Source organism: Sminthopsis crassicaudata, chromosome 3 (assembly GCF_048593235.1).
Source record: "Sminthopsis crassicaudata isolate SCR6 chromosome 3, ASM4859323v1, whole genome shotgun sequence".
In the NCBI taxonomy this organism is placed as follows: domain Eukaryota; kingdom Metazoa; phylum Chordata; class Mammalia; order Dasyuromorphia; family Dasyuridae; genus Sminthopsis; species Sminthopsis crassicaudata.
The window spans coordinates 168,827,856-168,850,871 of record NC_133619.1 but is presented as its reverse complement, the minus strand read 5'-3'; the positions used below and the strand labels follow the sequence as shown (position 1 = coordinate 168,850,871).

Sequence of the window (23,016 nt, the reverse complement as noted above, 5' to 3'; positions counted from 1 at the left end):
GGGGTTTTCTAGATTTGTCAAAAAACAGAATGGTATGGACTAGATGAAAATACAGGTGGATTAGAAAATTGTTAAGAGATCAGAATCAAAGATTGATGATGAATATATTGATGTATACTTGGAGGAAATTCAACATTTTCATAAAGGACATGGATAAAGGCATAAATGACATGCTTGTTAAATTGGCGAAATAAACAAATATGGAAGGAAGACATAGCTGAGTTCCTGTTAAATCAGAGATTAAATTTAATAGACCCAATGCCCTACATTCGAGTACAAAATATCAACTTTATAAATATAAGGTAGAGAAAATGTGGCTGGATAGTAGCTGGTGTGACAAAGATTTAGTTTAGTGAACTATACACTAGTCAATATGGCATGGAAACCCAAAACACAGTGTCATCTAAGGCTGGATTAATGGAGACATGATATTTAGAACGAAGGTCTGCCTCTGACCAGAATTTAATGGGAGTATTGTGTTCAGTTTTTGAAACCATTTTTTTGAAAGATACTGATCAGTTTGTCAGAGGACGGTGATCAAGATGGTGATAGAACTGGAGAATATAGAGTACCAAAATCAGTTGAAGGAAGTGGAGATATATAGTGTAGAGAAGAGAGTATTCTGGGGACATGCCATATTTTCAGGTGTTTAAATGCTTGATCGAAGACGGATGAAACTTGTCCAGCTTGTCCCCAAAGGGAAGGAGTAGGAACAATGTGTGGAAATTGCAGATAGGCAAATTTTGGCTTGATATAAGAGGGGAAAAACACCTGACAATTATAGTTGTCTAAAAATGGAATAGACTGCTTCTGGAGATTGAAAATTTGCTGACTTCAGAGGTTGTTGTAAAACAAGTCTGGATGACCTCTTGTTGGAGATTTTAGATCAGTCATGGATGGAAATAGAGTTCCTTTGCATATGGTACCATATTCCTTGATTTGGCTATATTCTTGTCTCCCACAAAAGATTTCCTTAATATGAGGATAGGGAAGGAAGAAAGGATGGCAAAACACTATATTGCTAAATTAGGTTAAAGAGATTACATGTGGATTTCAGTTCTTTGTTTATGCTCTTTTCTGTTAGCATGGAGAATTGAGAATCTAATGTGAAAAAGACTACGAAATGCCTTTCAGTGTTATATTTATGTCTGATTAGTACACTTGATTAGAGTATCATCCTAATGAAGTCATGGATTCATGGCAGAATTAATGCTGCAATGCTCTCTGATCATGGACTCAGTTCTTAGTCCTCATACAACTATTTTTATAAATTCACACTGTTAGTCCAAATGGGATCACACAAATATATTTATGGATATGTTATTATTATTATAATTAGTTGTAATAGTGATTTTAAAAATATTGAAATTATTTTCAGATATACTTTATTGCCACTACCATTCATGTGATTATTCCATGCAAGGCTGAGTTATTGAAACATTCCTTGCATGATGAATCCATTTTTTAAAAAATACTGGCTTATATGTGAATTGAAAATAAAATAAAATTTATGTATACTATCCCTATCATTAAGAAAAAAGACTCTACATGAGGTCTAGATATATAATGCTTTATCTATATAATGTTTTCTTCCAGAGAATGGTCAAAAATCTGTCTGATTTAAAAACAAAAAAAACTGTGAACATTAAAATGAATATTATAAATATATGAGGTAAATATAAAGAAGTAGCATAGTGCATTATATTTTGGTGACATTATAGTATATAACATTAAAAATAAGATTCAACCTGCAGGAAATTTCATTAATCCAACTTATCCTTGGAAATTATCAGTATCTAGTATTGCAACTGGACCAAGGAATTTACATATTAAAGAAATAAGATAGTTTGATAATGAATGACTGAGATGGAAGAAAATGGGAAACTTGGTTTAGTTATATAATAACCTGGATTATCTACCTATGGCTAAAAGATGTAGTACATCCTTGGGTTCAAAACTGTTAGGAAATAAAGAAACAAAGGAATAAAGGACTTTTAAATGGCTGGTTTCATGGAAATAAAGAAATACAGTATGATGATACAGGAACTGAAAAGAAAGGAGCATCAACATTATTGAACACTCAAATAGTGCTTTAAATATTTTCTGTTAATGAACTGAATGACCGCTTTCGTTTTGTGTGTGTGTGTGTGTGTGTGTGTGTGTGTGTGTCTGTGTGTGTGTGTGTGTGTGGTGTTTTTAGGTAATTTGAAAATGTCTCACAGAAAAGACTCATTTTGGTGTTCCACACTTACTTTCTCTCCTTGATCTCCTTCTCTACCATTGTTGCCTGGAAGACCCTGAATTGACAAAAAGAACAATATTAGTAATGGTTCCAAATGTGCCACTGGTGAAAACAATTTCTTTATATCAGTGAGACTTTATTATAGAACATTTTTTCGTTTCTCCCTCAAAGTTTATTTGAACTTTTAAGTGACTTTTAACCTTAAAAAAGATAATAGTTTCAAAACATGTATATAGAAACATACAGCTATATGCTATATAGGGTTATATAGAAGTAGCCCTGTGCAGTGAGGAAAGAATGACAATGAAGTAGTGGGTATAAGATACAGCAAGAAGAGAGCTACACCACAGGTACTGGTGGACTTTCACTTTGGCAAAGATATTCCGGTTACACCTTGAAGGACAGATGAACTTATTTTCATATCCTGAACATTTTAATATCAAACTAGTGGATGCATTTTTGGAATTATTTTCTCTAGAAGAAGGTATCTGCTCCCAAATTTTTAGTTTTACTGAATCAATTATTTTTTGTTAGTTTTATAGTTAATATCTTAGTTAGCCTTCACTTATTTATTCCAAAGATTTATATCTCATTCTTTTGTTTCAGTCTCCTTGAATTGGGAGAAAACCTAGTTCAAATAGCAAGATATCCCAATAGGACACATTGTGATTGTACTAATCTATATGAAAATAGAGGTATAGGAATCAATGATTTATGGGAGTTATTCTGAAGCAATTCTTTATATCAAGAAATAATCTAAACGTTGAAATTAAAGGACAAACATGTAGCCACAAAGTAAATATACAGTATTGTTTTGAAAACTAAGAATATTCTTCAATGTGTCATATTTTCCTGAGAAAAAAAACCTGTAACTCTTGTAGGAATAAAATAGTTATTGAGGTTCCTCCTTTGTGTAAAGAACAATTTACACAAAAGGAAGCTGCCATACGTATTCAATTAAAAGAGAATGCTTCTAAGACTACCTAAAAAACTTCTGAATCATATTTTTATAGAGTTTTCAAAGAAGGGTAAAGAATCACTAATGTCAATTTTCCCCTTTTCTGGGGGTTATGGAAGCTTAGGTACATGGGACTGCATGGTGCAAAGAGTAGGGAGAGAAATTAAATATAGAAATATGTAGACTATGCAAATAAAAGGCTTCCTTTATTCTTGAAGAATTTTGATTTAGGAACAAACTTTCATATAATCTACCCTTTTACTATTTCCATGGAATTCAGGCCAATGTGGAAGAACCTCCAAGCCCTAAAAAGTCTTTGTAATTCTGGTTTTTGGTTGCAAAGCTAGAAAATCAGTGGAAACACTTCTGCCTTTTACTCCCATATACCACAAATTTAGATTTTAACAATATACATGTTTATAAAGTGAGTGATTTACCCGTTGTCCTGGAAAGCCCACTATTCCTTCTTCACCTTTTCCTGAAATTCCCTAAGAGAAAAAGTGTACAGATAGATTAGTACATGATCTAGTATATGGTATTTATTCTAATTGGTAGTGTGACTAATTCTTCACTTTTCCAGAAGGTTCAGTTTTGTTTTTAAACTGCAAATGTTACTAACATAACTTTCACAATAACTTTCATATAGCCTCTCCAGGGTGAACTTCTAATTTTCACTGGTTTTTCTTTAGGATGTCCCAGAAATGTTCACACCACCCCTGGACTCCACCGTGGACCTCACACCTTAGAAATAATCTCTAGCATTCTCGCTTTTTGCTAGTTCCACCTAGAACCTTTATTTATTTATTTATTTACTTATCTATCTATCTATCTATCTATCTATCTATCTATCTATCTATCTATTTATTTATTTATTTCTTCATTTATTTATTTATTTATTTATTTATTTATTTATTTATCTATTTATCTATTTATCTATCTATTTATTTATTTATTTATTTTTCTGAGGCAATTGGGGTTAAGTGATCCACAACTAGGAAATGTTAAGTGTCTGAGGCCAGATTTGAACTCAGGTCCTCCTGACTTCAGGGCTAGTGTTCTATCTACTGTCCCACCTAGATGCCTCCAGAATCTTTATTTTTAAGGATGAGTCTCAGACCAGCAATGTCTTCATTTCATGCCAGTCTTTACTTTTGAACCTCCCAGACAATGCCTGTGCACTGTTTTTTTTTTGTTTGTTTGTTTGTTTTAATCTTTAACCACTATAGCCTTTTCAACTCTTCTTTATGTGTTTTTTTTTTTCTCATTAGAATGTAAATTTCTTGAGGACAGAAACTTTTTTTGCTTGTATTTATGCCTGAAAAATAATATGAGCTTCATAAATGTTTGTTGATCTGACTATTAAAATGATGATAACTAGCATTGCTAGTTATTTTGAAATATCACATGGGAAAAAGATAACATCAGGTAGTCTGAACAGACTTTCGACTAGGAACATAAGCTCGTTGAAGACAGGTTTTATAATCCTAGTGTTTAGAATAAACCCAGGCACATGAAGTATACTTAATAAATCCAGGTTGAATTAATTAATTAGAAGTCATAATGGAGTTAAAGCAACATTGCCTTAGGGCTTGATGATCTACTGCAAACTCAAATGTGAGAACTAGAGTCCGTTCATCTGTAAGTGTTGTGTTGTGAAGCATTTGGTAATGTTTTGCAAATGATGGAAATGTTGATTAGGTAATATTTAATATGAGATCCATATCTGGAATTCTTTTCAAATCCATTACTTGAAAAAATAAAAAACAAGGGAAAAGACAGATGAGAAACAAAAGTTACATAGTTTATAAACATGACTTCTAGATATTCTAATATTTTAAACCAAGAAAAACCCAAATTAACACAGAATTTTGCATGGAAAATCATGTGTAAGGATATTTTATAGCTGACTTACTTTCCAGCCTGGGTCTCCCCAGTTTCCTTTTTCACCCTAAAAAAAGATGAAAAGGAGAAGATAATGAATAAATCAAGAACAAAAATATTTCAAAATATATTAGACTTTATTGTGTGAAATGAAATGTACTCAAGAAAGCGATTATTTGGCGGGGGACATTATTCTTAGCTCTAATAGTAATCAAAAATGAAAAGACTTTAATAATTTAAAATTAATGTTAAAAGATGATTTTTGGAAATCATAAGTATGTGATTTATAAGCTTATGATTTTGTGAGCTTATGTTAGTAAAATTAAAAAATAATTTTGTTTGGATCTTTTTATAATATATTCTGATATATCCAAAGTCATGAAATTTGATGAATTAAATAAAAAGTATCTGTGGCAAAATTTCAATACTAGTTATGCTCTGCTGGGTCTATATTTGAAGCACTGTGGTAGCCATGTATACTCAAGAGAAATCAACTAATTTTTGGCATTAGCTTAAATAAAACATAATTTTGAAGGTTAATTTGATGCAGAGACATAATGAATTCATCACTACATTAAATATAAATACTTTGAGATTCGCTTCTGTTTGAAATGATCCTTTCCCCTGTTTTCCATTAGTTCTCCATTAACTATTAGGAGATAACTGAAATTTGAAGATTATTTTTCTTGTGGAAGAGGATTCTGTGTCTTTCAGAAAAACAAAAATATATTTAATATGGAAAATAACAGTATAATAATAATGATAATAACAGACATTTACATAGAATTTTAAAGATTTTCAAGGCTCTTTACATATAATGTCTAAGTGATCCTCACAACAATTCTGTGAGAAAGGCAGTATTACTATTCCTTTGTGGAAACTGGGATCAGAGCGATTAAATGACTTGCAGAGAAATTTAATGACTTGTTCTAGGTCATACAATGTTACTAAATATCTGAGGTCATATTTGAACCCAGGTCTTTCTGTCTCCAAGAATAATACTATATCACTATGGTATGAAGCAAATGTTAAATATTGATCTCATAGTTGGTGTTTTTTTTTAACTAAAAATTCAACATTTACTTATTTTTTTTCCTCTTAGATTTATTGAAGTAAATAGAATTTGACAAGTAATGACTTCTCAGGCAGAAAAAATGTTTTGATTTAATGGTAATCAAAGAGTTTCTTATATGCTAATTCATTCATTTTCATATCTTCTCTATGCAAGTAGTTTTAATAATGATCACGCAGGCCATCAATTAAATGGTTATCTCCATAATTCACGTGATATTTCTCAAAATGGCAAGAATTAAAAAAAAATAATTCCTATTATAATTCAATCAATCAAGAATCTGAGCCCATTTCTTTAATGAAAATATTTATATTTTTACTAAATACTTGTATGCCTTTTAAAAGGCTTGACTTGAAGATGTTTATTTTATTTCAGATTCCAAAAAATGTCTAATTAGAATATAAATTATTATTAAGAATTATAGAGATTGGGTAAAGTGAATTTAACTGACCTTTGGTGAAAAAAATATTACTACATTGACAACACTGAGAAAAGAGTATGATGTCATTTTACAGAATTCAATTTTTTACTGTAATAAAAGTTAAATTTGTACAATTTCTATAAATTAAGCTTGGAATTTATGCTGCATTCATTTTCCTCTGCCATAATGAGAATTCTAAGTACATAATAATTATTAAGGTTTTGTAATGTCACATTGATGTGAACTCTAACTAAAAGCATCCTGTTCCCATAGTCAACCTTATCCCACACAAAGGGAGCCTTGGGCCATTAAGCAGTGTCACTTGACTCACAATCCTAGCTGGATCACTTAGATCTGCGCATGTATCCTTTATGAAATAAAGCCTTCTGGCTACAAGAAGCCTTTAGAAGTTTTCCACATTTTGAACTGCTTTCTTAGAACTTTGTGCTTCATCAATATTGTCTTAAATTTAAAATTTCTATACTATATTAGAGTGGTAGATATGTTTGATGCTGTCCCAGTAATTGAGTGGGACTTCTACTTAGTCCCTTCTTAAAAGCACCTAGTACTTCTATAAGCAAAGAATATTCCTTCTTGTTGTTGAAATTTTTTTGTTGAACACTGTTTCCTTGTTCAAGCCCACAAAAGGTTACAATGTCAAAAATTACTTATTTCAAATTATTTACCAAATTACCTTATATTGATCTAGTTGGTCCACCACGTTTTCAAGAAAGGAAGTAGCAAGATCACTATCTGGTGCAAGTCCAGTGGGTCCTGGTCGTCCAACATCACCCTATTAGGCAATGATAAAGAACAGTATTTTAGAGGTTTTATGTTATCATTCTTTCTCCTTTAAAATATATATTTTTCATATTAATGGGTACTTATCAACTTTTTCACGTTATTTTTAAATTATAGGACCCAAATTATTTTACATAGGCCATCTGCTCAGTTCTAATGGAAGGAGAGATATTCCATCAAGGTTCTTATCAATGATAAAAAAACAATTTAGCAATGAAAGCAACAGTTTTTAAAGAAAATATGTTTGCTCATGAAGGGGATTGTTTCTCATGAATTGAATTGAATTATTGATCATAAATTTATAGATAGAAATTTATTTTCCTCATATATTCTATTGTAGAGGTAATAATAATCTTTTCTTCCCTCAAGATCTAATTATAGAAAGATTTACCTGAGGGTAAAATTCTGCTTTTGTTTTTTTCTTTTTCTTTTTTTTTGGTTACCTATCTCAGTATCTCACAATCTTCTATAAATTCTGTGAAATAAGAATATATATAGTCTTGCTTTAGAGCATTCATTGATTAAGCCTAAATCTCAATGCTATGATGAGCTGATTAAGCTTTTCATTCATTCCTTTTTTTTTTAAATCAATATAAATCACAGCCATGAATCAATAATAGGGGTTTTGCATTAGAATAGTGAAGAACCAGGCTCCTCAATTTAAACAAAATGATTCAAATGTGCATATTTTCATCAACATGGAATAAAGTTATAAAGTTAAACATAAATAATTCTAGTCAGTGCATTAATTTGCCATGATCCTTTACCTTTTCACCCTTTTCACCATAAAAACCAAGGCCTCTGTTGCCCTAAAAAAAGAAATAGTTTTTAGTAGGTAGGTAACATTGAACAAAGGTAAGTATTCATGAGGTTAAAAGGAATGTTCATTAAAACTCTAGCTCTATGAAACATTATTGGAGGAGAAACAGAGGTTACAGAATATTTTGGCTTTACTTCAATAAAACCAACAGACAGAAGAGAGTTTCTAACTATTTCCATCAATACTCATATATGCAGAATCAGTGTTTGAACCCAAATTATTACACACAATTTATTCAAGAACAAAGAGCCATGATCAATCAGGCATAAGTAAACTGTGCTCTATCTGTGAAAGACTGAAATTAGGCACTTTAGAAAAACAGTATCATAACTAAATGGTCAACTAGTTCATATTAAAGAAAATTGCCTCCATTCAGGTCAGAGTATTTTTCTTTCAATTGATCTTCCAGAAAATTCTACAACTTTCTTTTGAAAGTTTGTTATAAAACAACTTTATGACCAGAAAGTTCTTTATTCTCTCTAAATTACTCTTCTCACAATGCAAACCTACTTCCTTTTATATATTCCTCCAGGGAACTTGTATTATTTACATGATGAGCCTTCATATATTTGATAAGCATTTATTATTTATTCTTCTCTCAGCCAGTCTTCTGTTTTTCCCAGTATTTTAGAAGTTTTATGTTATCATTCTTTCTCCTTTAAAAATATTTTTTTCATATTAATGGGTGCTTATCAATTTTTTCATGTTATTTTTAAATTATAGGACCCAAATTATATTATGTAGGCCATCTTCTCAGTTCTCATGCAAGGAGAGAATTCCATCAAAGTTCTTATCATGTTGCTATTCATGGTATTGCTTATATATATTCACACATATATAATACACATGTGCATATATATATATATATATGATATGTACATATGTATGTAGTTATATCTTATTTGTAAACCCCTAGAGGAGCAAAAAGAAAAAAACCACAATTGTATGCACAAAATGGAAAGACCACTCTTTCCCCGCCTCTGCAATTCCTTTTTCTTTTCTTTTGCTCCCTTCTGTTATCCTAAATTAACATGTTTCCTACAAGTTTTCATCTCACCTTTCTCTTTCCAATATACTATTTCTCCCAGATCCATGTGTTTTATGAAGATAAAAACAAATCTTTTCACTAATTTTTGCTTTCACTGTCATTCCCACTTGGTTGGAAGCTTAGATTAAAATAGAGAAATGTAACCATCCCATTTTGAAGCTGGATGAATTTCAGATCTTTGCATCTTGTGTGTTTCCTCTCTCTCCCTTTTCCCCTCCCTCTTTCCTTCTCTTCTTGCTTCATCATCTGGCCCTAGGAGCAATCAGGAAATGACAGTGTCAGGAGGTGAGGAGAGCTGTTTGTATTTGAAGAAGCAAAGGGAGATCTGAAGCTCTGGAGTTATGCTTGGGAGCTTGGAGGCCACTTTCTTGGCCACTTTTCCTGTCCTACATCCGCTGCTCTTGGCTCTGGTAATTTCTCATCCTGCTCAAGCTTGTTGCTCCATGGGGATCAGACCAGCAGCCAAGGCTGGGGAGTTCAGTTCATTGAGGGCAGCATCAGCAATGAACTGACCATATAAATGGCAAGTTCTATACAGAAATCTTGGTATACTCAGCGATCCAAGGGTTGGTATATTCATATACTTAGAGGTTTTGTATATTTATACATTTAGAGATCCAAAGTCTACATGTGGCTGATGCATGGATATATGCTATAAAGTCACTCATACATTGTTTTTTGATGAGGCAACTGGGGGTTGTGACTTGCCCGGAGTCACATAGCTAGGAGATATTAAGTGTCTGAGAATGGATTTGAACTCAAGTCATCCTGCCTCCAGGGCAGGTGCTTTATCCACTGTGCCCATCTAGCTGCCCTGACTCATATGTTTTGTAAATGTAGCATCATCCTATAATGTCATTTGTTCTTTTGAAAAACAAAGTTCAAACAGTTGTAGCATAATATTTCTGATTTCTCTAGAATCATTGTTAATCTATTCATGAATGGAGCACATTCTGTTTTAGATTGTCTATTTAATTCATCATAGATCATTGTTTTAGAGCAGGAAGGAATTTAGAAGACATTAATTCAGCTCCCTTAAATAAAGAATTTGCCCAATATCACATAGCTAGTTGAATCTGGTCTTCTTGACTTAAAGTTCAATTTACTATTTACTACATCATAGTTATGCTTAAGACAGAGCATATCCACCAAAGTTATAGCCAAATTTATCAACCTAACATAGTCTGTGGACTTAATGATCGTGGAATCACAGTGTTAGAGTTGGATTTTTAGACATCAACTATCTCAGTTTATAGATGACATGTGCTGTGACATTAACTAAGCCAGTGACAAAAAGCTTGAGATTTTAATCTACTATTTAAAAACCCTAGTAGAACCATATTTGTATTCAGAAAACAAGAATTTCAGCAGTTCACCAAAGAATAATTTATTTTTGTTCAAGTTACCACTAACAGAGATATATAAAATATTTTTGCATCTCATACTGATCTTACCAGTTATGACATGCATTTCTAGCTTAACATGAAACTTAAAAAACTTAAAAAACAAGCATCCTTCATAACCAACAAAAATGTCAGCAGAATAGTTTATGATTTAAAAAAAACCCCACAAAATAAATGAGAGAGAAAGGAATAAGCAGTAATACTGTGCCTACTACGTGCCAGGTAGGGCTAGATGCTTTGGAAATGTCTTATTTGATTCTTAGAACAACTTTGTGAAGTAGATACTTTTATTATTCTCATTTTACAATTGAGGAAATAGAGGCAGGCAGACAAATGTTAAATGATTTGTCCAGAGTCACACAATTAGTTAAGTGTCTGAGGTAAGATTTTAACTCAGTTCTTTTTTTAATTCCAGCTCTAGCATTCTGCTTCCAAATAACACACACACACACACACACACACACACACACACACACACACACACACACACACACAGACTTACTGGTTGTCCTTTTGGTCCTGGAGGTCCAGGAGGTCCCTAGAGAAACAAAAAGATAATTTCTTAATTGAATTTCTTATAGAAAGGACTTTGATAAAATTTATTGAGGTAGGATAGGAAAATGATTCATTATTTATTTAAAATAACATATAGCATCCATAGAAATTTACAGTACATTTATGTATATATGGGCACATGACTGGATAGAAGTAATGAGTGGAATAATTTTAATGATGCAGACAGATGTCTTTTCTATCTCTGAAGCTGTTTTAAATTTGGTTCCTATTCATTTGTTTATTTTTTTGAATTCTTCTACTGACTGCGCTTGCTTGTTTGTCCCCAGTATTTGATGGTAAGTTCCTTCAGAACAAAGACTGGAACTTTTAAAATCCTTTATAATTCCTCACAACATCTTGTCTTCTTGACCATAATTTTGTGGGATAGACAGTTCATCAGTCAGAGTTCCATGTGTCATTTTGTAAAGCATCTTGGATATTGAAACAGCCATATTGTCTCAGCAACAGCATTCAAATAAATTGGAATATAGGGAAGTGGACAGGAGGAATATGTTGGCTTTTGATAAGGAAACTCAAAACTTTAGCCAAAACTCCCAGAATTTTTTTATTAAAAGAACAAAAAAGTATATCTAAAAATCTGAAATATGCTGCCTCAGGTTATTGTGACTCACCTATAACATACAGGGACATTACATTTCACTTTTAAACCACAGTTTTTTTTTTTTGTGTGTGTGTGTGAGTAAATAAGTATATATATATATATATATATATATATATATATATATATATATATATATATATATATATATATATATACCAAATTATGTATTTGGAGGTTGAGATATCTCTAAGCCACTGTCTGGTATACTTGGCTTAGTTCCATTAAGAACAGCTATTTAATTTCATGGTTAGTGGCTGACCCATATATTAGATTCTTGTAACAAGAGACAACTGTTTAGAAAAACAAAATTCCAAATTTTTCTTACTACTGGGCAAACATGGGACTGGAAAGAACTTCAAGACATAATCTAAACTATCCCTGTAATTCATAAAATAATAGAATTGAAATCTTCCCAGATAAGTGTTTTGATAACCACTTTCAAGATATCCAGGCTAGCAGATGTTACAACTCATCTTCTTATCTTCCCTTCAATATTTAACAGTGCTTTTCAATCTGATTTAGTTTAAGTCTCCTGTTAGAGTTTAAGTCTAGTTTCTCTTGTTTGACCCTCTGGAAAACTGAGATTCAAAATATGATCAGTCTTTGAAACATATAGGATTAGTTTCTAGTTAGTTTGGCCCTTAAATCAAGTTGAGATTTTAATCTACTATTAAAAAACCCTAGTAGAACTATGTTAGGGATTAAATGAAGTAGGATGCTTTCTGTGTAGACATAAATGATTTTCTTGTCCCTAATCAGAGGATGACTTTAGCAAGATATTAACATGACCTTTCATTACATTATTATTATTATTATTATTTATTATTATTATTATTTGTGTGAAGCAATTGGGGTTAAGTGGCTTGCCTAGGATCAAAAAGCTGGTAAATATTAAGGGTCTGAGGCAAGATTTGAATTCAGGCCCTCCTGATTTCAGGGCTGCTGCTCTATCCATTGTGCCATCTAGCTTCCCCATTACATGACTTTATCAATCTTCCCCATCATAACTCACTTGCATTATTGGCAGGATGCGGCCATGCCATTGCACTAGCTCTCCACTAAATGATATCCAATATCCTTTCTCTATAATGACCCTAAGCAAAGCATGATATTAAATTGTTCATCCTTTATTACCAGGTATGCAGGGTTGCTTCAACAAACTTGAATTTTCTTTTCCAAAGATACTAGGATCTTGCTTAAGGCACAGTACATAATAGATAAGCAGTGCTGGACAGGTATTGCTTTTCACATATCTTTAAAGTATCCACTTGCCACCAAAGCAAAATCTGTCCTTCCTACAGTGACCTGGTGACATCATTTCAAGTCCTACTCAAAATCTACTAAAAATGACATGTATCCATATTTTTTTGCTTATTTATTTTTGAACTTCTTGTTTTCTACAATGACAGGGGATTTCATAATAAAATACATATGTATAGGTGGAGGGATGTGTAAATAGTAACAAAGATAGAGTTAATGTATTAAGTTGACTTACTGGTCTCCCAGGGGCTCCAACAGGACCTATTTTTCCCGGACTGCCAGGATAACCTGAAGGTCCCTACATAAATGTAAAAAAAGAATATTTATAAAAGAGGAAGAATGTTATTTTGAAGTCTAAAGCTAATAAAAAGTAGCTCAAGTAAGACTTACCGGTAAACCAATAAATCCAGGTTCGCCTGAATCACCCTAATGAAGATAAAACATGTACAAATAAGATTCAGAATATGATCATTTAAAAACATTATTTTATATTGATTCTAACATTTAAAATTATGAGATGGAATAAATTACAAATATATTACAATTTAGACTATCTTTTAACTTAGTCTTGCAATTAAGTAAAAACATTTGTTTATCAGTCCATGATTTTTTAAATACTAACGTGTTCTCTCTATAGAAGGCTAACAAGAAGTACAAGAAATAAAACTCACTTTCTTTAATTATTCTTCATTCAAAGATTATTGCGATATTTGTAATGCATAAAGGGCCATAACAAGGCCTCTACATCTGCATGATTATCAAACTGATTGTTACACTTATTAATTGAACGGTAATTCCCCACAAGATGTGCCATTATGAGCAAACAAAAAAATAAAGTGATGCATTATGCATTAAGAATTATGGGAAGCAACTCTACCACCTAAAATAGAAAACATTTCCACCTGGATATCACATCCACACCTCTCCTGGGGACATCATTCTTCCCTTCAAAATGAATGTCTATTCTTTTCCTCAAAATTTTTCCCTAGTCTTGACTTCCTGGTTTCTCTTAACGACACTACCATTCTACTAATCATACTGGCATGAAATGTCAGCTATCTTTAACTCATAATCTCTCCTATACGTCCATATCCACTCAGTTGTCAAGTCCAGTAGATTTGATCTTTGCAGTATTAGTTTTCCTCTCCTTTCTACTCCTTTTGGGTTATAAGCACAGTTCAAATCCTCACTATTTCTTGTCAGGACTGTTAGAACAGTCACCCAACTGGTCTCTCTGATTCCAGTCTTTCTCCTTTTTAATCCAACCTTCAAATAGCTGCCAAAATAATTTTCCTAATGCTTGGCTCTGATCCCTTAAAGTATTTTGAGGATTTAATCAATACTTCAAAAGATACTACCTAGCTTATCAAGAACAGGCCTACACATGCTTATCCATATTTCCTAACTAGATGTACTTTGATCCAGTCAGCTTCCCTTTATTTGTTCAGACATAACCTAAATGTTATATATTTCATAATAGATACAGACTTTCTTTATTTTCCTAAACTGATTTCTAGTATAAGATCTCCAAAAATATGGGCAGTTAGGTGGTGCAGTGGATAGAGCACCAGCCCTGAACTCAGGAGGACCCGAGTGATCTCACTTAACACTTCTTAGCTGTGTGATCCTGGGCAAGTCATTTTAACTCCAATTGCCTCAGAAAAAAAATCTCCAAAAACATGTTGAGTTCAAGAATTTTGAACAAATCAAATTTGGCATATTTTACTTCTGGTTGGTGCTGACCAATTTACAATTTACAAAGCCCCCAAAGCACAAAAATACTGACAAAAAATAGCTTCCTTCTCAGAGACTTCACAAAAAGATTAAAAGTCATAATGTTTTTGTTCAGTCTGACTCTTTGTGATCTCATTTGGGGTTTTCTTGACAAAGATACTGGAGATTCCTTTTGCAACTCATTTTACAGATGAGGAAATTGAGGCAAACAGGGTTAAATGACTTGTCTAGATCAGACAGCTAGTAAGTGTCTGAAGCCATATATGTAACTCAGGAAAATGAGTCTTCCTGACTTCAGGTCTGGTGCACTATCCAGTGCACCACTTAGCTGTCCCAAAGTCATAATATCTAATCTATTTTTCTTTGAAGGTAATTATTTCTATTGTTATTTTTGGTAAATGAATTATTCTTGGTATGAATTATACACAGGGGATTCAATTAGATGAATTCAAGAAATGTTTATTTAGTGCCTGTGTAACACAGTAGAACACTCTTAGGAACTGGGTGATATGCAAAGGTCTGATAGAATGATGGCCCTTGTTCTCATGGAATTTTTAGTTTAGTGGAAGATGTGACTGACAGTAGCACAATTATGAGAACATAAAAACAATAACATGCATTAGTATTATACATGAAAGGGAGTGTCCCAGAAGAGAATAGTATTTTCTCTCTTGGGGCATAAGGGAGTGCTTCTGGAAGGAGAGGAATTTAGCAGAAAGAGTGGGGTAGGGAATTCTAGGAATGAAAATCAATATAAGCAAATACACAAAAATAGGTAAGTTGAGAGGCTCTGTATAGATAATTAGAGCACTACAATTGTTTAGATACTAAAATTGGATGGAGAAAAGAGCAGTAAGAGAGAATGTTAGAGAAGTAAGATGACTCCAGATTATGGAGGGTCTTGAGTTCTAGGCCGAGGACTCTCAACTAGGTTTGGTAGTTCAAAGAAAATGACTGCAAATGTTTTGAATAGAGAAATTGGAGGACTGAATATATACACATGGTTAATAAGTTGCATGATGATATGAAGGATAATTTAGAGCAAAAGTAGAAAGAGAGGATGGGGAACTATTGCAATAACTGACAAGGCAGGTGATAATGAGATTCTATATTAATATGGAGGCAGTAGAAATAAGGAGGATGGAGCAGATATATGAACAATTGTGGAGGTAAAGTTAAATTAATTCTTCTACACTGACTCATTAACATTTCAACAGTTATGAATGAATGAGAAAGCAGTTGGAACAATGCTTTGCATAACCTAGAGGAAGCTATTAATAAAGAAGAATGTTTGAGAAAGTCAAATAAATTCCTTTATATTGATAATCATTTTCATGAACACCTTTTGAATGAAACCATTAAATCTGGTTTTCTTTTTATATTCATTTTGAGAAGGTGCGATCCAGCTAAACAAAAAACTTAGAGAAATGCAATGGCTTTGTTTACAGCTGTGCTTTGCATCAATTTGAGATGCCAATGATGCTATTCAATCTCACTTGATGTACCAAACAGGTTTGAAAGATAAAGAAGCTTTTATGTTCTCCCCCAGTTGCCTTTCTACTTTCAGAGTGCTATGAATTCCCAGAGTATACCTGAAATTCAAATATGAGTACAGCAATGAATTCCAAATGGAAATATTTTTTGTTTATTCCCTCTTTAGTATTCTTACAGTACTGTCCTTGCCCATTATTTCATATAAACAAGTAAATGGCATGTGAATTCAACAATGGGTACTGGGTTAAACTCCCTAAAGTATTGGTTGTGTACTTACCCTGTATTTATCTCGTTCAGCCTGAGAAAATGCATAAGGCTCGCCTTTCTGACCTTTGGGTCCTTGTGGTCCCTAAATAAGCAAATAGATAAAAAATAAAACATACAACAACCAGAAAAAGAAATGTGCATTTTAACAAAATAGTCAATATTGCTTTAGTTAAACTTTTGTAAAAGTAAACTTCAGTTTCTATTTTTGTAGACAATATCTAACTACTCTCATAGTAGGAGTATGTATGTCTAATTAGGAAAGATCATAAGTCATTCTATTGAACAATTTATATACTTGCCTTGATAAGTACTGAGTGGAGAGTTACTTAGGTTATCCCTTACCCTTCATATCATATTTATATGTGATGTGATTCTAGTTTAAATATTACTTCAAATTATAATTCCAAAAGATAAATTAATAAAAAATATTTGTATTTTATATTTATATAAATCTTCAATATTAGTCTTCAGTAAATGAAGATCAGCTATATTTCTTTTTAAAAAGAATTTAAAATAATCCTTTTAAAAGAGATTATAGGCTTTCCTCAATTGATCTAGTGTTCTAGAAGAGTTAGCAGGATATTATAACCCCTTAGGCATGGGGAAGAACCTGAATTATTATTTCATAGATGATTTTTTTCTTCAATACAATCTACATAGAGGTGTGTGTGTGTGTGTGTGTGTGTGTGTGTGTGTGTGTGTGTGTGTAAGAAATCCATTCATAAATTTTGTTTTGTAAAATGGGAAAAGGAACCTTAGATGGAAATACTGCTGAAATATTCCTAAAGTACTTTATGAATATACTAAAAAAGGTGAGATTGTAAATAAAATTTAAATCCCGATACTTTGGCTTCCATCATTGTGAGTACTCTTATCAATAACATAGATCGTCACCTCTTGCTTTGTAAATAGTAGATTGTTTCCATGAATTGTTGAGGTTAAAAAATAAAAATTCATAATTTAGCTGCCAACTTTCAGGCCATGAACCTTTTCAAGTGTCAGACCACAAATACTCAATCTGTTCCTCAGGGCCATTCTCAAAACCTTTGTTACTTGGTAAGACTGGATAGTGGTACCATAAAAGCATGAGAGCAATCAACCATGGTGACTATCAAACCATAATGACATACTGATATAAATCTTTAATGGAGGATAGATAACTGATTATTTTGCCCTTGAGGTACAACATACAAAGAAAGGAAAATCCACTAGGCTATCATAGGCATTGTGGAAAGATTAACCCCGTTTATCAGAGGGATATTTTATTCTAAAGAAGACAGTGATTATAAAGATGAAGATAAATTATTAGGAGTTTTGCGATATGTTTTATAAAATCTTTCCAGTTTTGTCAATTTCAGTATCTTTGGTGGTTAGTTGAATAAAATATGAGAGGATGAGAAGACGCAACTTCTCTCAGGTCATAGGTTCCACTACAAAACTGAAAAGATTAAGATTTTGATCTAGGGAACTTATATTTTGACTTTACCTCAAACTCAAATATGCTATCTGAGAACTTGAAGGCAAAGCTCATAAAAATCAGAGGAAAGAATTAAGTGATTCTCTTTCTATTTCTACTCTAGGGGAAAATTGAAGTAATTTAAGTTGCCTCAAAAATATGTAAAAACAAAGATAAAATACTTTTGAAGAAATATATTAACAATAGTCACTTTAAAAGGGAATATGTGGCTACCCCGATTGGAGAAATATTTTTCCCAGGACAAATTGAAGAAAACCATGACATCAGGGAGGTGATGCCGTAATATGCAAGTGAATTATATTTAAGTGAGGGAGGGCTGTGCAAGATCATCTGCCTTACTTTTTCCTCCAGAGCCATCTGAGTCCAGTGACAAGATATAGATCAAGATGACTGGAGATGGCCCTGGCATTCATGCCATGTCAGTAAAAACTTCATAGAATTTAGTGTAACTAGTTTCTTATCTTAATGAAGCCATAATGTTGCAGGGAAATGAACAGAGTTAAAGTTAGGATGTTATAGTTTGGAAGGAATCTTAAAGATAACCAGGTCCAACCTATTTTATATATGAGGAAAGACGAAGTCAAGTGACATGTTTGAGTTGACTCAGACAGCCAATATCAGAAACAGGATCTATCTCTGGGTCTTCTACCATTACCATAGCAATCCTAAGCACTGGTCCATCAAATGTTACTTATTCAAAGTCTGCTACTTTTTCCAAGAGCAATTAGTTGAAATGTACATATTTGTACTAACTACTTACAGGGAGCCCAGGTAAACCGCCAGAGCCTGGGGGTCCCTGTGTACCAGCATCTCCAGTAGTTCCATTACAACCATCACTGCCTGGTCTTCCCCGGGGTCCACCTTGACCTGGATGACCCTGTGAAGGAAGGAAAGGGTGTTAATACCATCTGTTTCTGGTTTTCGTTTTCCTGCCCCAAAATAGTTTTTCAACATTCTCACAAGGAGTTGTAGACTTGAATCCACAAGAAACAAAAAAAAAAAAAAAAAAAAAAAGTAAAGAATACTTTATTTTAGCATAGATACAGCTGTAATCAGATGCCTTAGATATTATAAAAATAGTATCAAGCAAAGGTCTTTAAAGAAAATTAGTATGGTTTTGTTTTGGTTAAACTTTTAAAAGGGAAAAATGTATTGAGGGCTCCCCAAATGCCCCTGAGAGTTCGGAGGAACTGGGAGAGCTGGTCTTTTAAAAAAATCACTGAAAAAAATGTCTTCATAAGAAAAATGCTAGCATTCAGTTCCTTTTTAGGGACAGCACAATTTTCTTGTTCATGTCTATATACTCTGGCTGTGCCTATTTTCCCAACTTGGATTAAGATGTTCAACTTGAAGCTTTTAGATTCTGAACAAAAAAAAAATGACTCAATCACAACATACAGTTATATCATGATGCCAATTAAGGAGGTGGCTTTGATCCCATCTTATTTCCCTTAGTAAAAAAAAAAAAACTCATGTTTTATACTTAAAAAGAAAATATATTTTATTGCCATACACTTTCCTGAATTAGTTTTTTTGGGGGGTGGGGGAAGGAGAAGGAACAAAAATATTAGATGTCTTTTGGCTAACTGGGGAGTCAGACTAATTAGATTCTCATCCTAACTGAATCCATTCAGTTTCATAGAAATAAAAGAAGTCTCAGTTTATGTTCTAAACTTGGGTATCACATAATAAAAGCTTTTGCTTTTATTTATTTGCTTTTGAGACTACTTTGTTTTTAAATCACTAGATTTCTTCATAGTTTTTTCTTAATTTTACATATCAAGATAATGAACCAAATATATGCTTTAGAGTGATTTTGGACATCTGTATATATTTTGAGAAATTGATGACCTATTTGCAGTAAAGGATGCTTTAATATGTGCTTAAAGACTATATAAAGTTTTATTATTTTCTTTGATAGTTGAATCTTTGATCATTAGTACCTTGAATATTCAAAAGCCATTTTTAACTAATGATGTCAAACATAAGGCTAGACAGATTCTTTTTTCAATAAACATTTTCAATAGGTTTTGAGAAATTCTAAATATTAGTATCAGCCTGGAAAATTTGATGCTTTAGGATGTTTGACTCTATACTGGGATCTGACAATTCTGAAACTGAACCCCAAGGATTGTTTAAAACATTGGATTTTCTTAGTTACATTTGGTTGAGTACTCAAATGGGAAGCTAAGTTCTAAAATTTTCTATTCCTCGGTTATTTCCATCTCATGCTTTTCTTTTCCTAATTATCCACTTCGCTGCTTCTCATTTTCATAGTGTTTTTTTTTTCCATAGGAATGTTACTGATAATGGTTACTCAGTGTATAAATGTGTAGTGTAATAAAAGGTTAAAAACACGGACATGTGGCCAGCAGTTCCTTTTACACACTATTCTCTAATGACTAGAGCATGGTTTGAAACCACTAGCAATATTTGTAGAGCTTGTCATTGTTTATGATTCTGTTTATCCTCCACAAAACTTTTGTTCAGAAAGAACACTACATTTTAAAATGCTTTCCCCTGGATTTGAACTGTCTACTTTTTTCCTTTCTGGTGGACTATGTAACTTGAACTGAAATCCCAGTTTGTCCTGGGTTTAAGATTATGCTCCAAATAAGACTTTCAAATATTTTTCAACTTTAAGTCCATTTCTGATTCTTCAAACTACATTTCTCTGATCGAATTCCAGGATTCCTTTGCATATCACTTCTTGTATATAACTTCTAAATAGCTACAATTATCCCAGACTTTTGTTGGTTACTCAGTTGTAGCATATGGTTATGATCCAAAGGAGCTAGTAAAGTCACATAGGTTTAATCATTTGTATCAGATTACTATATCTGAAGCAAGCTGGCTATCTCAAGCAACACCCAGAGGCGCTGGATCATGGGCCATTTTTACCTCTTTGTACTTGTAGTTCTTGGTGACCACATGCTAATTATTTTCTCTCTGGTTTGGGGAATTGTTTCCTCTGATTTTAAATGACTCTTTAAACTTTAGAAAATATTCCTGTCATTCACAGGTGCATTTAATTTGAGGTTTCAACTCAGATGTAGTGATAGAAATCAAGCATTTATTATCTACTATGGTCCAGTGCTTGGTACTCAGAAAAGAAATACTAAAGCTAGTTATTTCTTGCCTTTCAGAAGCTTGCATTTAATAACTAAATCAATCAGTTTCACTTTATTTACTGATGAAAGTTAGATGACCTCCAATCTGTTTGGAATCTTATAGATGTTCTTATTAAGATGTCTATCAAGTCTTTGATTCTATGAATATATGAAATCTAAAGATTTGAAAAAATTGTTCCTGATGATTTTTTAGGATTTTTATTCAGAAATTTGGTATTATAATTCTTTCATCCTTTTAAAAAACTTTCATGAGATAAAATGATAGGTGTTGGTTGATTTTTAAATATTCTGACTGATGCCACAGTTATTTCTTGACAAGTTCATAATAGCATAATTTAATTTAGATGTTTATTCTATTCCAGCTGTAACAGTCCACCCTTCATGTGACCCCTTGAGATCAGCATGTGTCATGTTTGGACAAAAATAATCTCCAGTCTTTTGCTTCATTTTTTCAACTGTTGTGAAACTTGACTTTAATTGTGGAAATTGTAATTTGAAGAGATGAGGTCTTATAATGCTGATTCCCCCTGAAAATTCCATGATTATCTTTCTAGGTTCTCACAAATTAGTAATCTTATCATGAAGGGAAGCCTTTGAAATAGAGAGAGACATATAAAAGATGTTGATGTGAATGAAGGAGAGAGAGAGAGAGAGAGAGAGAGAGAGAGAGAGAGAGAGAGAGAGAGAGAGAGAGAGAGAGAGAGAGAGAGAGAAAGAGAAAGAGAGAGAAGAGAAGAGAAAAGAAAAGAAAAAAGAAGAAAGCAAAAGGAGGAGGAGGAGGAAGAGGAGAGAGAGAAAGAGAGGGAAGAAGGGAGAAAGGGAGGAAAGGAGGGAGAAAAGGAGAGATGAAGAGAGAGAAAGAGAGTGAAGAGAGAGAGCAAGAAAGAGAGAAGAGAGAAGGGGGGAGAGAGATTATGAATATGAATATGGGTGAGATCAAGACAATATGGGAATAGGGACAAGAATGAAGCAGATGTCTTAATGCTAAAAAAAAAATGTCAGGATAAGAGGAAGATGGGAGTATGTGATAAACAGAGACCTTGATGTCAGAGCACTGGTCAGGAAACCAGGCCTGGGAAATCTGTTCAGGGACTCCTGTGAAGAAGGCTATGAGTCAGGCTGTTTTGTTTATTTTTTCTATGCCACAAGAAGTAAAATAAACTAGGTTAAAAAAACACATTTTATTACATTTTGAGATTTTCCCATGAACAAAGCATGCCTTTTCTTTTTCTTTTTTTTCCCTTTTTATGTTTACCTCAGAAAACATGAAAAACTGCACAAATTTTATGGGTGATTTTTTTATGTTCAGATGCCTTGAAGACACCTTTTTATTTTATGCAAAATTTTCATGAATGACTTTTTAGACTTTTAACCTTAACAATACTGTAGATGACATATATGAATACATTTGTGTATAGATGTATCTTTGGGACTTATAATATGATGTAAAATATTATTGCATTTTATCTTTCCCAGGATATTTCTGGTTAAAGTTGTAGCTTTTATTTTTGTAGAATATCTTGTTTTAAAGAAAATAACTTTAATTCTGAAAATTGAGTTTTGAATCCAAAATTATAAGATAATTAATTAATCTGAAAATTCAGCAAGTACTTTAATGTAAAATTAAGGAAAGTATAAAAAGGCATTTTAATATTTATTTCCTAAGAATTTTAATGTAGAAATAAGAAAAAAGGGAGAAGGAAACTTGAATTACAATGGCTTTATCCTGCTCACAACATAGAGAATATTTAAAAATAATTTAGGAAATCTATTGCTTACAGGAATTCCATCCGCTCCAGGAAATCCAGAAACACCTCTTTGTCCCTAAAA

General features: G+C 32.7%; 1 protein-coding gene across 2 annotated transcripts in view; it reads right to left on the bottom strand.

Moving 5' to 3' along the window:
- The window catches only part of COL4A2 (collagen type IV alpha 2 chain), a 276,248-nt gene that overhangs the window by 95,157 nt on the left and 158,075 nt on the right, over window positions 1-23,016 (bottom strand). For both annotated transcript variants that reach the window (XM_074299526.1, XM_074299527.1), the window contains exons 6-16: window positions 22,966-23,010; window positions 18,816-18,932; window positions 16,589-16,660; window positions 13,474-13,509; window positions 13,319-13,381; window positions 11,149-11,184; window positions 8,143-8,184; window positions 7,269-7,367; window positions 5,113-5,148; window positions 3,638-3,688; window positions 2,253-2,297 (exon numbers count right to left, since the gene is read on the bottom strand). In XM_074299526.1, the coding sequence (XP_074155627.1) occupies window positions 2,253-2,297; window positions 3,638-3,688; window positions 5,113-5,148; window positions 7,269-7,367; window positions 8,143-8,184; window positions 11,149-11,184; window positions 13,319-13,381; window positions 13,474-13,509; window positions 16,589-16,660; window positions 18,816-18,932; window positions 22,966-23,010 (642 nt within the window). The remainder of the gene's footprint in view (window positions 1-2,252; window positions 2,298-3,637; window positions 3,689-5,112; window positions 5,149-7,268; window positions 7,368-8,142; window positions 8,185-11,148; window positions 11,185-13,318; window positions 13,382-13,473; window positions 13,510-16,588; window positions 16,661-18,815; window positions 18,933-22,965; window positions 23,011-23,016) is intronic.